This window comes from Rhea pennata, chromosome 3, assembly GCF_028389875.1.
Source record: "Rhea pennata isolate bPtePen1 chromosome 3, bPtePen1.pri, whole genome shotgun sequence".
NCBI lineage: Eukaryota > Metazoa > Chordata > Aves > Rheiformes > Rheidae > Rhea > Rhea pennata.
This window is the reverse complement of record NC_084665.1, coordinates 35,911,785-35,930,129: the sequence shown is the minus strand read 5'-3', so window position 1 is coordinate 35,930,129 and position 18,345 is coordinate 35,911,785. Positions and strand designations below refer to the sequence as shown.

The 18,345-nt window shown below is 53.0% G+C and overlaps 1 protein-coding gene across 5 annotated transcripts in view; it reads left to right on the top strand.

Annotated features, from left to right (window-relative positions):
• SLC29A1 (solute carrier family 29 member 1 (Augustine blood group)) overlaps positions 1-17,917 on the top strand; it is a 42,165-nt gene extending 24,248 nt beyond the window's left edge. For 3 of the 5 annotated variants that reach the window (XM_062571985.1, XM_062571986.1, XM_062571988.1), the window contains exons 2-13: positions 9,691-9,773; positions 10,653-10,734; positions 11,011-11,180; positions 11,408-11,547; positions 11,804-11,938; positions 12,188-12,285; positions 12,621-12,711; positions 12,829-12,920; positions 13,065-13,173; positions 13,444-13,529; positions 16,039-16,238; positions 16,897-17,917. In XM_062571985.1, the coding sequence (XP_062427969.1) occupies positions 9,745-9,773; positions 10,653-10,734; positions 11,011-11,180; positions 11,408-11,547; positions 11,804-11,938; positions 12,188-12,285; positions 12,621-12,711; positions 12,829-12,920; positions 13,065-13,173; positions 13,444-13,529; positions 16,039-16,238; positions 16,897-17,008 (1,344 nt within the window). In that variant the 5' untranslated portion in view covers positions 9,691-9,744 and the 3' untranslated portion in view covers positions 17,009-17,917. Of the gene's footprint in view, positions 1-2,373; positions 2,659-9,517; positions 9,562-9,690; positions 9,774-10,652; positions 10,735-11,010; positions 11,181-11,407; positions 11,548-11,803; positions 11,939-12,187; positions 12,286-12,620; positions 12,712-12,828; positions 12,921-13,064; positions 13,174-13,443; positions 13,530-16,038; positions 16,239-16,896 lie in introns of those variants that run through there. The other 2 variants (XM_062571987.1, XM_062571989.1) reach the window with 2 other exon arrangements.
• The last annotated feature ends 428 nt before the right edge of the window (positions 17,918-18,345 follow it).

Below are 18,345 nucleotides of genomic sequence, written 5' to 3'. Positions count from 1 at the left end.
TCACTCTCCAGTGATTTCATAACCCCCTCCCATGCCCCTGACTGCAGGGGTGTTATGAGGACCTCCTAGCTGCTGTATAAGTCATTCTCATCCTTCCCCCTACAGCCTTACCCTGTAGGTTGCGCCTTGCTCACCTCTGTTGTGTTGCTCCTGGCCTGACTCGTTCCAGGACCTGCCAGCTCTGAGCTTGGTCCCAAGGCCAATGATATGAAGCAATGAGGGAGGAATCTTCTCCCTTCTCCCTCCCAGCATCCTAGGGCCCACCGATGGGCAGGTGGCCTCTCTTCCCCTCCATTATTACTCCTTGAGCAGTGGCCTCAGGGGTGGGATAGCTACATGTTGCTGTAGATACAGCTGTACCAGTTCCAGGAGAAGACCATGTATGGGGGACTCATTTTACCCATCTATTTCATTCCACAGTCATGGGACTTAACTAGCCTATCTAGGTTTCTTCCCGTGAATTTAGTTCAGTCCTTATCTTCAGACTTGTCTGGCCACAGGCTGCTTTTGTCTCACGTTGCTTCTCTGCTGTGTATTTCCTCTCTATGGCTCCCACTTCTGCTCATTTCATCTGGGAGTGTGAGGAGGGAGTAAAAAGTTCTTGTAGGCTTGGCCATCCCTCTCTGAGCAAGTGGCACACTTGCCCAAAGTACAGCCTACAGAAATACCAACTGTACAGATAGGGATTGCTGTTGAGTAAGCCTGGGCCTGATACAAGGGGAAACTACTAAATCAAAAGAGATACTTCTGGCAGCTATGCTCCAGGGAGGTCTTACCTAAGCACTGCCCCAACCTGTCACTCATCTGAGGCCCTTGCATCCTGCAAGGTCTGGCTACAGTGAGCATCTCAGCTCACTCCCTTTGGAGTGGAGATGGGAAGCACCTCCAGTCTATGAAGGTGGTGCTGTGGGTAGATAGGAGCCAGCCCTGTGCCTTGTCATGTGGCATGACTGAGACTGCTTGTAGCCACTGTGCTTGGCTCTCCTGGTACGCAGAGGCCTATGTCACTGCTGTGCCAAGCCCTGAGCTCCTCCCTGCAAGGAAGACCTATTCCTGCCTGGGGGGTGCCACTGGACTCCCATTGTGCTCCCAGCTGATTTTTACATTAATGTTCTCCTGTCATTCCCTCCAGGGATCCTATAGAGTTTTCTTGATTGAGAAGTGGAAACGCTGCTTCCTCCCATTGTGCTGCTTCCTGATGTGGGCTGTGAGGAGCCCCCAGACTGTGGCACCTCGCACAGGCAGTATTTATGGTCCCCTGCAGGGCCACAGCTGTTAGCCATGGAGGACCAGGGCAAAGGTGAAGGTCTGGGGCAAATCTCCTTGGGGTCTCCTCAACAGCACGATGGGCTGCTGTGGGTCTCAGAAGGTGTTGTAGGCTAGGGTTACATCTGGACAGCCCAAGGATGCATCTGCCTTGGTCTTTTGCCATGGCTGTGGCTGGTTGTGTGCACACCAAGAGGGGATAAAGTCTACCAGGGGACGAAAACAATTAGCTTCCTGCAGACCAAGCCTTTTGCATCCCACATAGCTTGTCTTCCTCTTAATTAATCAGGTCTGGCCTGTTATTTAACCAGGCTGTGCCTCCCAGATACCTGCCCCACCTCACCACCTCCTGTGTTTTTGTACACAGCTCAGTTGCCCTCTGGTCCTACAGCAAACTCTGGCCAGATGGTGTGAGCTTTGTGCAAGCCTCTGTGCCTGCTTGTAGCGGGCCAGAGCCCACTCACTCACTGATTTCCACTTCCCTCTTCCTGCCACGTAGCCCCTGTAGGACTGAGTGCTGGGGGGAGGCACCAACAGGGTCCCCCATGAATTTCTGTTAGTTTCTGCTCTTTTTGGAGGTTTCTGCAGATGCATTGAGTAGAGCTCAGAGCTAATTCCTCTCTCTGCCCTTGGGAGAAAGGATCTTTTCTTTATTTTTCTAAACATCTGAGAAAGGGGGCCTGAGAACCAATTATGGAAAAAAATGTCTTCTTCCCAAGTGTGACGACCATCTGAAGAAGCAGGTTGAGGCCTTGATGTGGAGCAGATAGTCTTCTTCCCCAAGGGCAGCAACTGAGGAGAATCAGCACCAGCTCATATTTTCCAGGACGTGCTGGTGTGCCCTAGGGAAAGCAAAGGTGGGAAGTTTGTTGGGAAATGAGCACAGAAAATAGCTCTTGCTCAGTACTATTTTTTTGTCCTTCATTTATCCCAATTTTTCCCCTTTGAGAAGGGCTGAGGTGACAGTGTGGCTTTGAAAAGTGTCCTGGGGGTCTTTACCCCAACCGGGTGCAGCAAGAGGTAGAGGTAAGTTATCATGTATGTGAGATGGTGCCATCCAGAACGATAGCTTGTTGGAAATGCCGTGACGAATCCTGTCTCTGCAAACAGACCTCTGAGAGCAGCTTATCTCTCCTCCTCTGCTGTTGACCCTATCTGGATGAGTTCCTTCTGCTTCCTCAGAAATGACGCTTTCCTCTTAACTCCTGCCCTCCCCTAGCCACTCTATCTCCTCTCCCACTCCCAAACCACTGGCCTTGGAGCAGACGACTGACTGGATATTTGAAGAGCTTTTCCAGCCTCTCCCTACACTTTGCTGTCCCCAGAGTCCCAGCTACCCCGCGTGGCCTGAAGTGACCAGGGCTGAGTGTCTGGGACCAACCTCCCCTTCTGGTAAGCTTTCTGCTGCAACATTAAAATGCTATCCTTTGGCAATGGAGGCATTGGTCACTGAATCAGCTATGAGGTTGAGTGCCTGATGCAATGCCGAACAGCATCCATCTCTACTACGTGATGTGTAGGTGCCTTGAGGGTTTTTCTCTGGGTGGGAGACTGGGAGTGCCTGGGTTTAGGCACTTGCTGCATGCTGAGGAGAGAGATGTATGCCTTTACCTGTGGAGCTACTATTGCTAGGGTGCTTCTCTTTTGCTGTTTTTTTGGTTGTTGTTGTTTTGTTTTGGGTTTTTTTTGTCTCTTAGTAGCCTGTCTTTTGCCAGTTATAAGACAGGGATGGAAGCATCTGTGGTGGGGAGACAGAGGCCCATGGCTGCGGGGTGAGGGAGCTGCTTGATGGGCAGCAGAGTCCAGTCTGCATTGGTTTGGAGGGATTTAGGGCTGGCCCTGACTATTGCTGCCCACTCTCTGTCATGGGAAGCTCTCCAGAGACAGCTGATACCTCTGCAGCCTCACAGCACTGGAGTCCTGCCAGGACCTGGAAGCAATTTCAGACTGCAGCCCACACTGACCACACTCAGGGTCAGTGTGGTGCAGTCAGAAACTAGAACCTATATATGACAAAGCGAGTGACCTGACATGGGGCACGTAAGAGGGGCATAATTGCTATATTTAGGCTAGTACATGGCTTGTGTGTCAAATTAAGCAAGTAAACAGAGGGTGTGGAAACCCTTCTTTCCAGCTTAATTTACACGCATGCCTGGGTTGCTTTACCTGCTGGGGCCCCGGAGCCTCTCTTGGCTTGTTTTACTGTCCAGATAAGAGCTTTTGCAGCTGGCTGGTGTGTGCAGTTCAAAACATACCCCAGTGCGGAGTGCTCTCACCTCACCTCCCCACGCCATCCGGCAGGCAAGATAACAGCCAGCAATGGGTGCAGGGAGTGGGGACATCCCTCATATCTCTGGAGCTTGCATGGTGGCTGCAGAAATCCCGCATGTGTGCTGGAGCCTAAAGGCAGAGAGGCTCTGGAGCTGCCTTCCTCGGTAGAGGAGCCTGGGAGCAGGGTGCAGCAGGCTCACAGTGAGAAACGGTGCCTGCAGCTGGGGCAGTTCCTAGAGAGGCAAAGAGGAAGCACGTTGCCATGCATGCAGCAGCAATCTCTGTGGGGTGAGGGTGCTGGGGCCAGTTGCATTGCAAGAGTTTTTTCAGCCTGCCAGGGCCTTGCAATGTGAAGGGGGTTGCAAGCAGTGAGGCGGTGGGGCTAGGGCTAGGCAGAGATACTTCTGTCTTGCTGCCTTGTTAAGCCACCTTCTCAGGACTCAGCGACAAGCAGTGGTGAGGGGAGCAGATGCGACAGCGAGTCTGTTTGCACAGAGGCAGGGCCTAAACAGGCAGAGAACAAGAGTAATAGGAAGTATTATCAGCTCTCTGATGATAACTGCTTGTAAATCACATCAGGAGTAGGAAGCGTGCCATGGTCACTTGGAGAAGCAGGTGATCAGAGAAAATGAGACCACAGCAAAAAAGCTAAAGGAAGGTTTTGCCTCTGTCCACTCCAGAAGAGCCTGGGGAGTTTCTTCCACACCTGCATCCTTCTTTGGGGGGACTTACTAGAGAATCTGAAGAGTCCAGAGGAAAAGTTGTAAAACAAACAGACAATATCAAAGGCTACAGGTCACTAGGACAAGACGATATTCAACAGGAGGGCTACAGAAAGGCAGGGATGGAGGTGTTAACTATTATCTGTCATATACAGTCATTCATTCACAACTGCCCTGGTCCCTGAGGACTGGGAAGTAGAAAAATTTTGACACTGAGTTTTAAGAAAGTCTCATGGAAAAGCTGCATAGTAAACGTGTGTGCCAGGTGAACGAGTAGATGATAGCAACAAATTGAATCAATGGCACTGAGAGAGCTGCAGTGTCTGGGGGAGGCGCTGGCACAGGTAGGACAGCCTCCCACAGCTATAGGAGTGCTTTGCAGGGTTTCCTAGGTGAGCAGATGAGGGAGGTATGGCTACTAGTGTCCACATTGCTTTCCTAAAAGCATTTGACAAGGTCTTCCATGTCAGACTTTTAAGGAAACTGGCTGGTCAAGAGAGGAGGTGGTTGCATGGGTTATTAATTGATTTAAAAAACAGTAAGCAGAGAGCAGGAGTAAGTGCTCAGTTTTGCAACGGAAGGAGATCACAAGTGGAGAGCTGTCACTCATACACCCTTATGGGCCTGTGTTCAGTCCCATAGTTTTTTTGACACATTCATGAGTGACCTGGAAAAGAGGATGAGCAATGAGATGACAGAGTTTGCTGATGCTATCAAATTATTCAAGTTAGTGAGGACAAGAGCCAACTGTGAAGAATTATAAACCATTAACAAGACTGGGCAGCAGGCAGATGGAATTAAATTTAGATGAATATCTAGTGAAACACAAGGGGAATAAATAGTCCGAGATTTGCAAACAAAATGGCAAACTCTGAGCTGGCCACTGAGAGCAAGACTTGGGGTTATTTCAGATAGCTCAGTGTGCAACCACAGTCAGAAAAACACATCAGGTCATTAAAAAACAAAGAGTGAGAGAGAGAAAAAAAACTGCTACTGTTGAAATCCACAGCTCGCTCACCCTCAATCTCCATACAGTTCTGGCTCACTATCTCTAAAAGGGTCTAGTAGAAGTGGAAAAGATTCAGAGAAAAGCAACAAGGAAGATCAAAGACATGGAGCTGTTCCTGTATGACTAAGTAAGCTAGAATTTTCTGTTTGGAAAAAATATTGTAGGGTGGATATGATCCAGGCCTCTAAAGTCATGGCTGGCATGGAGAAGGGATGTAATGTTCATCTGCTCTTTGAATACAAGAATGAGGGAGCATCAAATGAAGCTAGCATGTCCTTTGCACAAGGTGAACTGTCCTTCACAGGTGTGGCTGAGGAACTCCTTGCTGCAGGATGTGACAGTTGCCTAAAGGGCACATGAGTTAAAGGGGAAAGTGGACATTTTCACAGAAGCGAAGCCCACTGAGGGTTACAAAACACACAAAAAGTGCATCTGGCTCAGGGAGTCTCCAGAACAGAATTGACTGGAGGCTGAAAGAGTAACTGGAGACATATATTTGCTTAACCCATTCTTACCTCCTTTGGCATCCACCTTTGGCCTCTGTCAGAGACAAGATACTGAGCTAGACAGGTTGATCCCATGTGCCTGCCCTTATTGTGTGAGGGCTTGCCTTTGTGGCAGTATTACAGCGAGATGCACAACTGTGCAGATTCATACATCTTGTGAAATATATGTGTAGTCACAGCTGTAGGTGGAGGAGTGCAGAATGCTAACTGCAAAAGGAGGAACTGGAGCTGCAGCCTCAGCAGTTGGTTCCCATGACACAGCTGGCATAAGGACCCTGCACGTGCAAAGGGCCAGTTCAGAGTTCAGGCACGAACATGAAATTTCAATAGGTAGTCTTAAAGTGTTTCCCTTTCTCCAACAGAGTCATGGCCACCAGTGTTTCATGTCACTTTTACACCGATATTGCACCTGTTCCCTGCCCGCAGGTAAACCTTGATGGATGTCCAGATCAGCCTCTCTGCCCAGAGGTATCTGCTGTCTCAGAAAACAGCAAACGGAAATAAGGGATGCAGTGAAGCTTGGGAAGGCATCTGGCCCTGTCCCATCTTGGCTGCGTTTGGAGGAAGTGTTGATCTTATCCCTGCAAAGTGATCCATTATAATCAGCAGTGGGAGGACACTGAGGTATTCTCCATTCTGCCTGTGAGCAGCCCCTTATCTACAAGATGTAAGGAAAGTGCTGTGGCTCTAATGCAGGGTAAAGAGGTTTTCTTTAAAGGGCTGGTGTTCCTGGGTGAAAGCTGTAGCATGCCTATCCATTACCATGAAGCCACTCCTAACTGGAAAGCCAAACTTGTGCTTGCTCACCTTAAGTGAAGGCAGCAGAAGCGGAAAAATAGGTGACTCGTGGGGAGGGAGAGAGAGGGAAATCTCCAAAGTCCAGTGGCAAACCACTGCCTTCAGGTGCAGCCCTCCAGCAGCGCAAGTTTTTCTAGGGAGGTTGGGTGTTCTTCTACGCAATGGTTGTGCCGGGAGTTCCCAGGGGTTGGCTCACAATGCGCTTGTGTATGTCCCAACACAATAGGTGTCACTTAGAGTGTGTCATGGCCTTTGTGTTGAGCAAATGGGCAATTATAATTACGCTATCTCTGTTTGTATTGGGTCAAAGGAGACAACCTGTCATTTATTAAGCCAGTCCTGCATGTTACCTTGCTGTAATGTGGACATCCACAGCAATGATTGTGCATCACATATGAGAAGAGGGGGAGGATTGAGGACGGATGCTCTGTGCCCAGAGACAGACTGGGCGCCCTTACGCCAAGGCTCCTCGGCAGGCCCTCCTTCCCCTGCACCCAAGATAGCCATGGCATCGTTGGGAGACCTTGCTGAGAAATGAGTAAGGTCAGAGCTGCAGCGTGCCAGCCAGGTGGCGGGGGGGCAGCCCTGTGCAAAGGCTGGTCTCTGCCCCCCAGGCAGCCCTAGCAGAGTTGCTCTCGCGGGTCGGAGTGTGGTTGCCACCTGTTGCCTGTGCTGGTGTGTTTGACCTTCTCTGTTTATTGTAGGATTGTTTGTAAGAGCTAGTGGCTGGATGTGTTTCCTGCCGTAATGAGCACTGACCCGCCTGCCCCTTGGCAGGGACTGGCTCTTTGTGGAAAAAAATAGAAGGCACTTAGCAAAGTGAGACAGAAAATAAACAAAGCCGGCAGGAGGCTGCGGCCGCCTGGCCGGGCATTGCCTGCCGAGGAGGCCGGGGCTCCCAATGCCGGGCTGTGGACACTCTGTGGACAGGAGCGGGGGCTGCGAGGCACCAGGGGGAACAGCATGCAGCCGTCCCTGGGCTGGCGGCTGTACGCTGCCTCCTTCATGACACCCTTCATATCCTCCCTTCCCTGGCACTGCGGGCAGGCATCCGGGCGGCAGGACCCGGGCTGCCTGCCAGCCGTGGTACCTGACACCTCTCCTCCTCCTCCTCCGCGGATGCAGCTGGACCCACAGGGCCCCGTGACTCAAGCAGGAGCCTGACGCTCATCCCTTCTGGGGGGGGGGGGAGGGGGAAGTGTGGGACAGGGAGACACAGGAGGTGGGGGGTGTGCCACCTTCAAATACGCTGCCCAGGCACAGGGAGAGGATCAGCTCACGGAGCCTGTCCTGGCTCCGTCCTCCCCAGGTACATCTGTGGGGCCTGTCCCTCCCCCGGCCCGCCTGGACACTGGTGGGAGCAGCGGGAAGCAGGGGGAGGCTGAGAGTGGAGCTGGGGGCTTGTCTGCCCAACGGGCAGCTTGTTGTGGGCTTGCTTGGGACCTACTGGTTTTCTCCTGCCTAGTGGAGGAGATCTCTTCGGAGAGGTCATTTTGCATGTGGGTGACCACCAGTGTCCGCATGTATGTGAGGGGGCAGCAGCTGCACTGGCAGACCCCCCTGCTAACCCAGTGCCACAGCTCAAGAAGCCTCCTGCAGCTGAGGCACTGGCAGCCGGCTGCGAGGGGATTTTCTTAAGTTTTTCTCTGGAAGCCCGGGTGGCTCTCAGGGGCGGGAGAGGAGCCATCATATCCTGAGCCGTCAGCATAGGAAGGAAGAGGAGCCATGCCGCAGCTGGTGCCAGCAGTGTGAGGTGGGAGCTGCTGACCTGGGGGGATCTCAGTCCCGTTCTGCACAGGCATGCCTGTTGGCCTGATACAGCTTTTCCAAGTAGCTAATGGGCCTCCCAAATACCTCTCCACACCTTGTCAGCTATGTTTTGGCTCTGGTTTCTCCTGTCATACTTGTAAGTTCTCCTGCACTGCACAGCCTGCAGGAGCGTGGTGCCTCTTTCTGCCTTTTTCTGCAGGGAGAGTGCAGAGGTGAAGGACAGAGGCACCTGCGAAACGGCAGAGCCTCGGTTGCCTTTAAGACACGCCATGTCTTGCGCGGCCTACAGCTCCCAGCATGCTGCTGCCTGCCAGCTGCCTAGGACGCCTACCTGGCAGGCAGCCTGCTGCGGGCAGGCAGGGATGCTGCGGCTGCAGCGGGCCGCGGGGCGGGAGGGGAAGGAGGAGAGGCAGGTGGCCGAGGGCCATGCCTAGGGGCGTCTGCGGGCTGCCTTCCAGGAGTCTTGCTGTAGATGAAGCTCTGGGAGAAGTGACTGGATACCCAATGCTGCGCCAGCTGGACTGGAAAAGGACAAGGCAGGCCTGCGGCTTCTCCCGGGCAGATAATCCTGCTCTATCTGAAAAGGGAGGGAGGGAGGGATGGGGCAGGGGAAAGGTCTCAGCGGCCTCTGGGGATGTGTCTCCAGAGCTGGCCATCTGTAGGGAAAGCAATGCTGGGGTGGTGGCGGGGGCAGGACTCAGCAGGAGGTTTGTGTTGTGCAGTAAGAGTGCAAAAGGGAGAGAGATGAGCAGTACCAGGGCCCACCAAGGATGTCCCGTGCTGGACCTGGAAATGCTGCTTCCGGGAGTGATGCAGGAAAGGGCTGCAAGAACCCTAGGCAATAGGGAACTGGAAATGGAGGGTTTGTGTGGTTCTGACCAGAGGACTCATTGAATAAAATCTGTCTTTAGTCCTGCCATGCCTGAGTGTTGGATAGACATGAGGATGGCAAGGGAGGGACACAGCCCACTGCGCATGTGCTTCACTCAGAGCGTGAGGATTGGAGGCAGAGCGCTGCAGGCTCAGAAATCTCTTAAGAGCCTGCTGTGGAGTAGGCAGGCGGCTGGGGTAGAGCAGCCTGGGTAGCTCATAAAAGCATTTTCCCTTTTGGAGGAAAGGGCTAGGCATCCTCTGAATAGCAGCGTGTGGCCTCCTCTGTCAGCCTCTCAGCCGAAGACCTCTGATCTGCAGGTTTCCGAAGCTGTTGCATGATGCTCTTGTGAGTTGCAGGGCTCTGTTTGTCTCCCAGGTTTGTGGAGAGCCCATCTAGAGGAAGGTTAAAACCAGTGCTGTCCCTGTCTGGCCAGTGTGCCTCACTCGCCAGTAAAATCCTCTGTTTGTTTTCCAGACGCAGAGCAACCACAAGACTTACTGGGACCTTCGCTGAACCACTCCACACAAGATGACAGCAAGAGATGGGCCCCAAGACAGGTATTGCTGGGCCCCTGTGTGGGTGTGGGGGCATATCCAGGATACCAGATCTGACGGGACAGGGGCCCGGTCTGCCCCTTGTCCTGCAAGTTTTCTGGGCTACAGAGCTGTGATACCATTCCCCCTTGGGAATACCACGTCACTGTGAGCTGGAAGGAGCAGAGATGGCTCCAGCCCCGAAGCCTGTTGCCCAGCCCAGCATGACCTGCTCACTGCCTGTTCCCTTCAAGCTGTGGGCTGGAGAGCATATTGGAGCCAGTCATGCCAGGTCCTAGCCTCATATTGGAGCCTGTCATGCCGGGTACAAGCCTCATATTGGAGCCAGTAATGCCGGGTCCTAGCCTGATGGCAATCTGCTCTCCAGATCTTCATGCTCCATCCCCATCTGTGGAGTCCCTTTCCCCAAGTCACTCTTGCTGTCAATTTTTCCATAGCAGATGGGCTGTAAACAGTCAGTGCTGACACACGGCACTGCTGTTCCTGGGTAGTGTGACTCCCTCCCAGCTTTGGCAACAGTCGCTATGCATCTGGGTGCCACATGCTGAAGAGGAATCAGCCTTCCCCTGCTTTCATAACCTGCTAGAAAATGCAGGGCCGTGTCTGCTCAAGATAGGCTGGGTGAGCAGAGGCTGTTGGGAGCTGGTGAGAACCAGTGGCAGAGCTAGGGCAAAATAAATCCCTTGCACTATCCTGGTGTAAATCTCCTTGCTATTGAGAGCACTGGTCCCACAGATGGCACTGAGTTGTGAGTTTCCATCCTCACTCCTCTTCCTGCTCTGTCTCACAGTGGGTTGGAGGGCAGTCAGGAAAAGAGGTGATACCTGTCCCCTGCGCTGCCCAGACAGTGCCCTGCACTGAACCGCTCTGTCCACTTCACAGGTATAAAGCTGTCTGGCTGATCTTCTTCATCCTTGGGCTGGGAACACTGCTGCCATGGAATTTCTTCATGATTGCCAGGGAGGTGAGAACTTCTGTCCCACCACTGTCAGGGGCACTAATCATCCCATGTCACCTGTAGGGACGGCAGTGTGGGTGTGACAGTGTGGCAGCATGGAATGGTGTAAGGCCCCCAACATTTGCAGATGGGGAGATGGGGATGTGGGTAAGCTGGGTGGGCCATGTGAGGCACTGAGCTGGCACGAGTTGCCCTGGACTCAGGGAGGTAGCACATGCAGCCTGACTGTGCCGGGGAGAAGCTTTTCAGCAGCTCAGCCCCACCTGGCTCCTTTTTTTACAGTATTTCATCAGCCGCCTGGCAGACCTGAACACGAATAACTTCCAGAATGAAACTGGTGGGAATACCTCATCCCCCTCCTACCTGCAGTCCATGTTTGACAACTTCATGACACTCTGTGCCATGGTGCCACTTCTCATCTTCACCTGCCTCAACTCCTTTATCCACCAGCGGTGAGCCTTGCCCCATCCTTGCCCTGCCAGCCCTCACAGGACATCCTAGCCCTCACCAGTCTTCCTGCCCCAGCACTGAGCAAAATTGTAGCCTGTCCAGAGTCAGGTTAAAGACAAAACACCACTATCCTGTACTGTGGATGGCTGGGCCTCTCCTGGGAGAGTCTAAGCCCTGGCTTTGGGTGTTGCGGAGGGTGGGTTTTCCTCACTGAGACCCTCTCTTGCAGGATTCCCCAGCAGATCCGCATCTCAGGCAGCTTGGTGGCCATTGGGCTGGTGTTCCTAATCACCGCAATCATGGTGAAAGTCACCATGGAGCCTCTTCCCTTCTTCATCTTCACCATGATCAGTATTGTCTTCATCAACTGTGAGTGGGCCTTGGGGAGGAAGGAAAGGGGCAGTGTGCTGAGCTCTTCTATAACAGTAGAATCACACAGCTAGGACTGATTTCTTTGGGGAGGAGAGCACAAACTGCACTGCAGGAGATCAGGGAAAAGCAGAGGGGAGAGGGGTCCCTGCCTTGCTCTTCAGAGCTACAGAGTTGGTTGCAAGGTAGTTCCTCACAGAGGTGCAGTCCTTCCTTGCCTTTGGTTGCTCATTTCTTCTTGTCCTTCCCTCTGCAGCCTTTGGTGCCATCCTCCAGAGCAGCCTCTTCGGACTGGCAGGGCTCCTGCCTGTCAGCTACACAGCTCCCATCATGAGCGGGCAGGGCTTGGCAGGGACTTTTGCCGCTCTGGCAATGATCTTCAGTATTGCCAGTAAGTAATCCCTACCTCATGGGTGACAAAGTCTTCCTGGACCATGCTGCTAACAGGGCTGGCTAGAAACTGCAATCTGTGCTCACAGCAAACGAAGAGTGGCACAAGCAGGAGACCTCGTTCCCTGCAGGGCCCTGTCCGGGGATCATGCTGTAGGGATGGGTGGGAAATGGCAGCAGGACCTTGTCCCCTTCACCATCTTCATCCTCTTCCTTTTCCTCTCGGTCTCCTCCCTTCCTGTGCTCCCAGTTGGTGCTCAGCAGCCAGAGAGTTTCATTGGTTACTTCACCACAGCATGTGTGGCGATCGTGCTGGCAATCTTCTCCTACATCCTTTTGCCTCGCATGGTAAGACTTTGCCTTCTTGGTGGGGAAAGTATGAGAACATGGGATCTTTGTGCTTTGCAGCACAGACCTTGGCCCACTGACATTCCTACCAGCATCCACCTCCTGGGTCAGGACAGGCCCTCCTCTGTCCCAGGGGAACTGTGTGATTTCTGAGCTGAAATCTCTGTATCCTGGGGTACTGCATGGAAATAAGCCCCTGGGTGAGCAAGAAACCCGGAGCAAATACTTCACCCATTTTGCACAATCTGCTGTCAGTGCATAGCCCCAAACACCCACTCCCTGGCAGTCTTCTTTCCCCACACATGAATGAGTTCTGTGTGACTGTGTCGCTGCAGGATTTCTTCCGCTACTACTCCATGAAGGATAAGACAGAGTACCGTGTGTACCATGCAGAGCTGGAGACCAAGAGAGACCTGATTAAGAAAGGTGAGGGACTGACAGGAGGAAGAGAAAGGGAGGAAGAGCTGAGGGGAAGGATGAGACAGGACTGAACATCTCTGCTGTCCAAGGTCAACTACACCCTATTCTTATCTCTTCCTGCAGATGAGCCCAATGGGATGGAGCAGAATAACTCAAAGATCATCCCTATCCACAACCCTGATGAGAAGCCCTCGATCCTCTCCATTTTTAAAAAGGTCTGTGAGCTGCCAGCAATGCCTGCCCTTCCCCTTGTTTCAGGGGATGGACATGGGTGTAGGACATCACAGGGTGTTATGGCCACCCCTGCACTGGTCTCTTCCCCTGTGTTTGGTATCAGCCCCTTTATTTCATTTCCCCAGCTCTGGGTCATGGCTGTATCCGTCTGCTTTGTCTTCACTGTCACCATCGGGGTCTTTCCTTCCATCACAGCTAAGGTGTCGACTATACTTGGAGAGGGAAACAAATGGGGTAAGTGTGGCCAGGTATGGGGTGCAAGGAAGATGAGACTGGGAAAGAGCTAAATGGGAGGAAAAAAAGTAGAGTTTGAAGTTGTAGGAGTGCCTGAAGGGAGAAGACTACTTTGTGTGATAGCTTGGATGCAGATGCTGACCTGACTGGGAGAGTTTCAGCCCTTTGTGGGAAGCCAGGAGGGCTCAGACCATGAGATGGTCTCTGTGCAGTCAGCAGGAGGGCTTGGGGCACCCTGAGCTGGTCAGTGATGTTTTTCCCCTTCTGCAGGTCTCTACTTCATCCCCGTCTCCTGCTTCCTGATGTTTAATGTCTTTGACTGGACAGGACGGAGTCTCACAGCTCTCTTCACGTGGGTAAGCATGGGTCAGGGAGGGAATGCTGAGGCTCTGCTCCTGGAGCACTCAGGTACTCTCTATCCCCTGGCCTCTTGGCCATGCCTCTCACTGGGGCTGCCATCTGGGTCTTCAGGGAGGAAGGAGGTGCTGGGCTGACTCCTGTCCTGGCTTTGAGTGCAAAGCAAAAATCTATGGGTTAGATCCGAGCGTCACAGTATTGTTCCATCCTCTTTCCACCCCTCTTTCGCATGGTTTGGATGAAGCTGCCTTCTCCTTTCCAGCCTTTTTGTAAACAAACCTTCACTCCAGCTATGCAAGCAGCCAGGCAGGATGGCAGCAGGGCAAGAAGGTGAAAGACAGTGCAGCCCAGAATAAAACCTCTGGCCTTCACACAGGACATAGCTGCTTTAAAAAGCCTTGCCTGGGAACGGGGCAGAGCCATGCCATGTGGGACACTGAACTGTCCCGAGCCATATCCCACATCCCTTCCCTGCCATCTCCCCTGCCTGGTTTAGAGCTGAGGGATGAGAGCAAAGGCTGCGATGGCGGAGGGTGAGGAAGGGGGCTGTGCTGTCTACATCTCTTCCTGCCCCTTCACCCTACCCCAGGCTCTGTTTCCCCCTATATTGTTCAGGATGTTTGTTTAAAGAAACTCCTTGCAGCACCACACAACATGAGGTCTGTCCAGGCCTGGCTGCGCTAGGTTTCCCTGCAGCCTGGAGCTGCTTCTCTCCTGGCCATCACTACTGACTGCCCCCGGCCTTGGCCACAAGCCAAATTGCTTGATGTCCAGGCCACAACCCCAATGGTGGGATAACCCAGCAGGAGACATTTCCAAAACAACACTGTGTGGAAAGTTTGACTGCATGTGGTTTAGGCCTCATTTCCCTGGTCAAGGCCCTGCTCTCTCCTTTTCTTCTCCCACTCACTAAGCAAAACAGGATGCTGCTTTTGTGCGTTTGCCCACAGACACGACAGTTGGTGTTGCTTCAGGAACCCTATGCACTCATGAAAAGTCCTACAGTGACACCAACCTAGGCAGGGCCACCAACTCCCAAGGCAACTGTAGGTCCCTTCTGACCTTGGATCCTGTCATCTGTAACCCTGATACCTCGCTGAGAGGACTCTAGACAGAACCAAGCACATCTGTGACATCCCCAGCCCTCACACAGCTACCAGGGACTGCCTTGATCCTAGCTTCAGAAAAACATAGGGTGACAGTGCCTGCTACTTTGTCCCAGCTCCACTCATCCAGGGTCTCTGTTAGGATCTGGAGGGACCTTAACCCAGTCAGTGCCTTTCACAGCACACTCCGAAACAGTCCCAGTATGATCCCTTTCCTGGATCTCATCCTCCTTCGCTAGGAGATGATGTGGGAGGCCAAAGAGCTGGTTAAAACCCATTCTGAAGGTGCTGATGTGCCAGAAGGGATTTATCTCAGCCAGCCTCGTCCTGTGCAATGATTTGCTGCAGGACAAGATGGCTTGTGTGCACATAAGGCTAACTGTTTTTCCAGCAAGTGCTTAGCAGTTGCTCAGAAGTCCAGCTCAGTATTTTGGCTCTGGTGCTGCTGCCCTCCAAATCAACTGGGATGAGATTTGTAGGGCAGTAGTTAGACCTTCTAGGACAGGTGCCCTGTCTGTCTCTCCTCTCTGCACACTGACCTCCCTACCTATAGCGAGTCACAAACTCCTGCAGAGGCAGGACAGCTTGCACTAAGTCCCAGCAGAGCAGCAGCTGAGCTCAAGGGATGCTTGCCAGGCTGAGACAGCATGCCCTACAAAGGGAGGGAGGGAAAGATGAATGTCAGTGAATTCTTCCATTTCTTCTTACTGGGGAAGAAGTGTTCATACTCACATCTCTGCTGAAGAGCTTGCAACAGTCTGATATTTTGCCTCTTCTTTTTTGGGGGGGACCAGAACAGTGTCTTCATGATCCCCGCTCAAGCCAGATGTTCTCCACATATATCAGGCCTTTCCCCAGAGTCTCTGATGCTAATGTGGGTCCATGAGGCTTGTCCGGTCATCCTTGTCTCTGCTCTCTGCTGCAGCCGTCCTTACAATGCCTGCTGGAGTGTGGCTCCACGCAGCGCCCATATCAGTGACAGATGTCTGGCAGTGAGAACCTTCTCGTGAGTGATGGCCTCGCAGATATCAGGAAGGCGAGGGGGGAAAAAAAGAAAAGAGAAAAGCACTCAAGCCTCAAATAGCTGTATCTGTGTATATGTGGGCTGGGGGAGTCCACACAGCTGGATGCCGGAAGCTGTAGAATCAGGATAGACAGACTCACAGGTGTATGCTGAAGGACAGCAGGCAGGAACTGTGAGTCTGGAAGCCCTGATCTCTCCCTTGTATCAAAAGGCAATGCTGAAATTTGTTGCAACAGGAAAAGTCTCCAAGCAGCTTTGCTCTCTGTGTGGATCCTTCTAGTTCTAGAGCAGACAGAAGGGACAGCCCCTCTGTAGCCCTTACTGACATGCAATGGGTCAAGGAATTCAGCTATTCAGTGACATGTGTTCCTCTCACAGCCTGGAAAAGACAGCTGCCTCCTGCCAGTGATGGTGGTCCTACGTGTCATCTTTATACCCCTTTTCATGCTGTGCAATGTGCAGCCCCGCAATTACCTGCCTGTCATCTTCTCTCACGACGCCTGGTACATCATCTTCATGATCTTCTTCTCCATCTCCAACGGCTACCTGGCCAGCCTTTGTATGTGCTTTGGGCCCAAGTGAGTAACAGCTAGGGACAAGGGAAGAGCTGGTTATACCTGTGGGTGCCAGCCCAGGCACAGCTCCTCCAGTCCAGGCTTTGCCCAACTCTGGCATCTGGATTCCTCCAGGGCAGAGGGGGGATGGTCACACCACCTCCTTTCTGGGAAGATAACCTTAATGTCCTCTCTCCTAGCCTTGTGTTGTATCCTAGAGCTGAGGATGATATTGTTTGGGCTCACCATTTTCTCTGTGTACCACTCTGGGGAAGGGACTGAACACAACGGGATTTTGGAGGGGAGCAGAAGGCACTGTAGCACACACAAAGGGGTGAGCAGCCTTGCCCAGCACAGGAACACAGGCAGCATGAGGAGCCCTGCTGGGGCTCAGCCAAGCAGGCTGCAGTGCATCAGGGCAGGAGCCAAGGAGGGGTGTGCTTGGCGCCAGGAGCTTCAAGGCAGCCTGCCTGATGCTTTTTTTTTTTTTTAATGAGCCCATAATTTAGAGGCAAGGCTTTTGGAGCCAAGTGGAATTTGCTCTTACCATTCCCCTGCCGCAGAAGGACACAGCTTCTGCTTACTGTGTGGTCTCCTCCCATTTCTGCAGCTGAGCTCGTAGCAGGGCACAGCACATGTTTCCCCCCTCCAAGGATGGGTCTGACACCTGTTTCTCCCACAGGAAAGTGCTTGCCCATGAAGCAGAAACAGCTGGAGCAGTCATGGCCTTTTTCCTCTCACTGGGCTTGGCCCTAGGAGCAGCCATCTCCTTCCTATTCCGAATTGTCATCTAGCAGAGGCACCTGGAGGCTGCACAGACACAGAGAGACAGCTCGACATCCTCCTCTGAGGCCCTGGACACCTCAGTGCTATGGGGAGAAAACACCACACCTGCCCATGACAAATTGCACTGCCAAAGCAGATGTTACAGCCAGGGACGGTTCCACTCCTCCAGGGCTGGCCTGGCTCCTGCCATGCTCGGCTGTGTGATGCCTTCAGGCCTACGTGCCTTTGCCATGCTGCAAAACCCCTGGGATCTCACAGAGGTCCAGCCATCCCCTCATGCTGCATAAGTTCCCCAGCTCGAGACCTAAAGCCATTCTCAGGTACCTCCATTCTGACAGGCAGAGTTGAAGGCTGGTGTCCAGTTTTGTCTCCTCTCCCACCCGTGTTCCTGAGGCACCTGGGGACTGGCTCTCCTTTTATCTCCTTCCAGGGAGGTGGAAACATCCCACACCCCAACTTCTCCCCTACTGGGGAGACTGAAAATAGGAAGGAGAGCCCCAGATAGCCTTGTTGTCCTCATCCCCACTGTCTGCTATTAGCACGTCCTCCTGCCACAGTAGCGTCTGAGGGACAGATCCATATCCCACCCGAAGAGCTGCCATCCAACACCATGGCTAGACTGAGGAAGAGGTCTCTACACCCTGCCTTTTCCCTCTCTTTGCCTTTTTCCCTGCCTGCTTATTTCCCAGCCCCTTCAAAAACTGGTTGGTGATTCTGCCACTGTTTTCTGTCTCCTATTCATGTGACAGGAGCTGGCACCATGAAGTGAGAGAGGAAAGCAGGCATCTCCCTTCCCACCAGGCTGCCCTGCTTATCCCTATGCTGCAGGGGGAGTTTGACCTCCCCCTTGTCTCTCCCCTGCCTTATAAATGTATCTGTACAGTTGCCTTTTTCTATAAAAAGACCAAAATGCCCTGCTGGGTATGTGTGTCTGTCTCCATCACCACAGGGAAGAGGGCCACAGGGGTTGAGCAGGGCAGGAGCTGAAAGGAGCAGGTGCCAGCTTCTTTTTGGCATCCCCAGGGTCCCCTGTGGCCAGCACCACACTGTGAGCTTCTCCAGGATGGCTAGGCCCAGGGCCTCACTGCTGCATTACATGGCTGAGATACGGAGTGCTGGCCTTGGCACAAACCTCTGGCACCTGCCTGTTTTGGGTGCAACGACCAGCAGCAGCCTGTGCACCCGGGAACCTTCCCTGTGCCTGAACAGCTGGAGTGCCACCTTCTGCTCCTGTGGAGAACTACATCATCTCACAAGTGGCCCTGGGCCCCCCACACCACCTCTCTGCCCCACGCTGCTCACAGCCATTGCCTCCTCAGCTCCAGGGGCTCATCTGCTGCAGTGC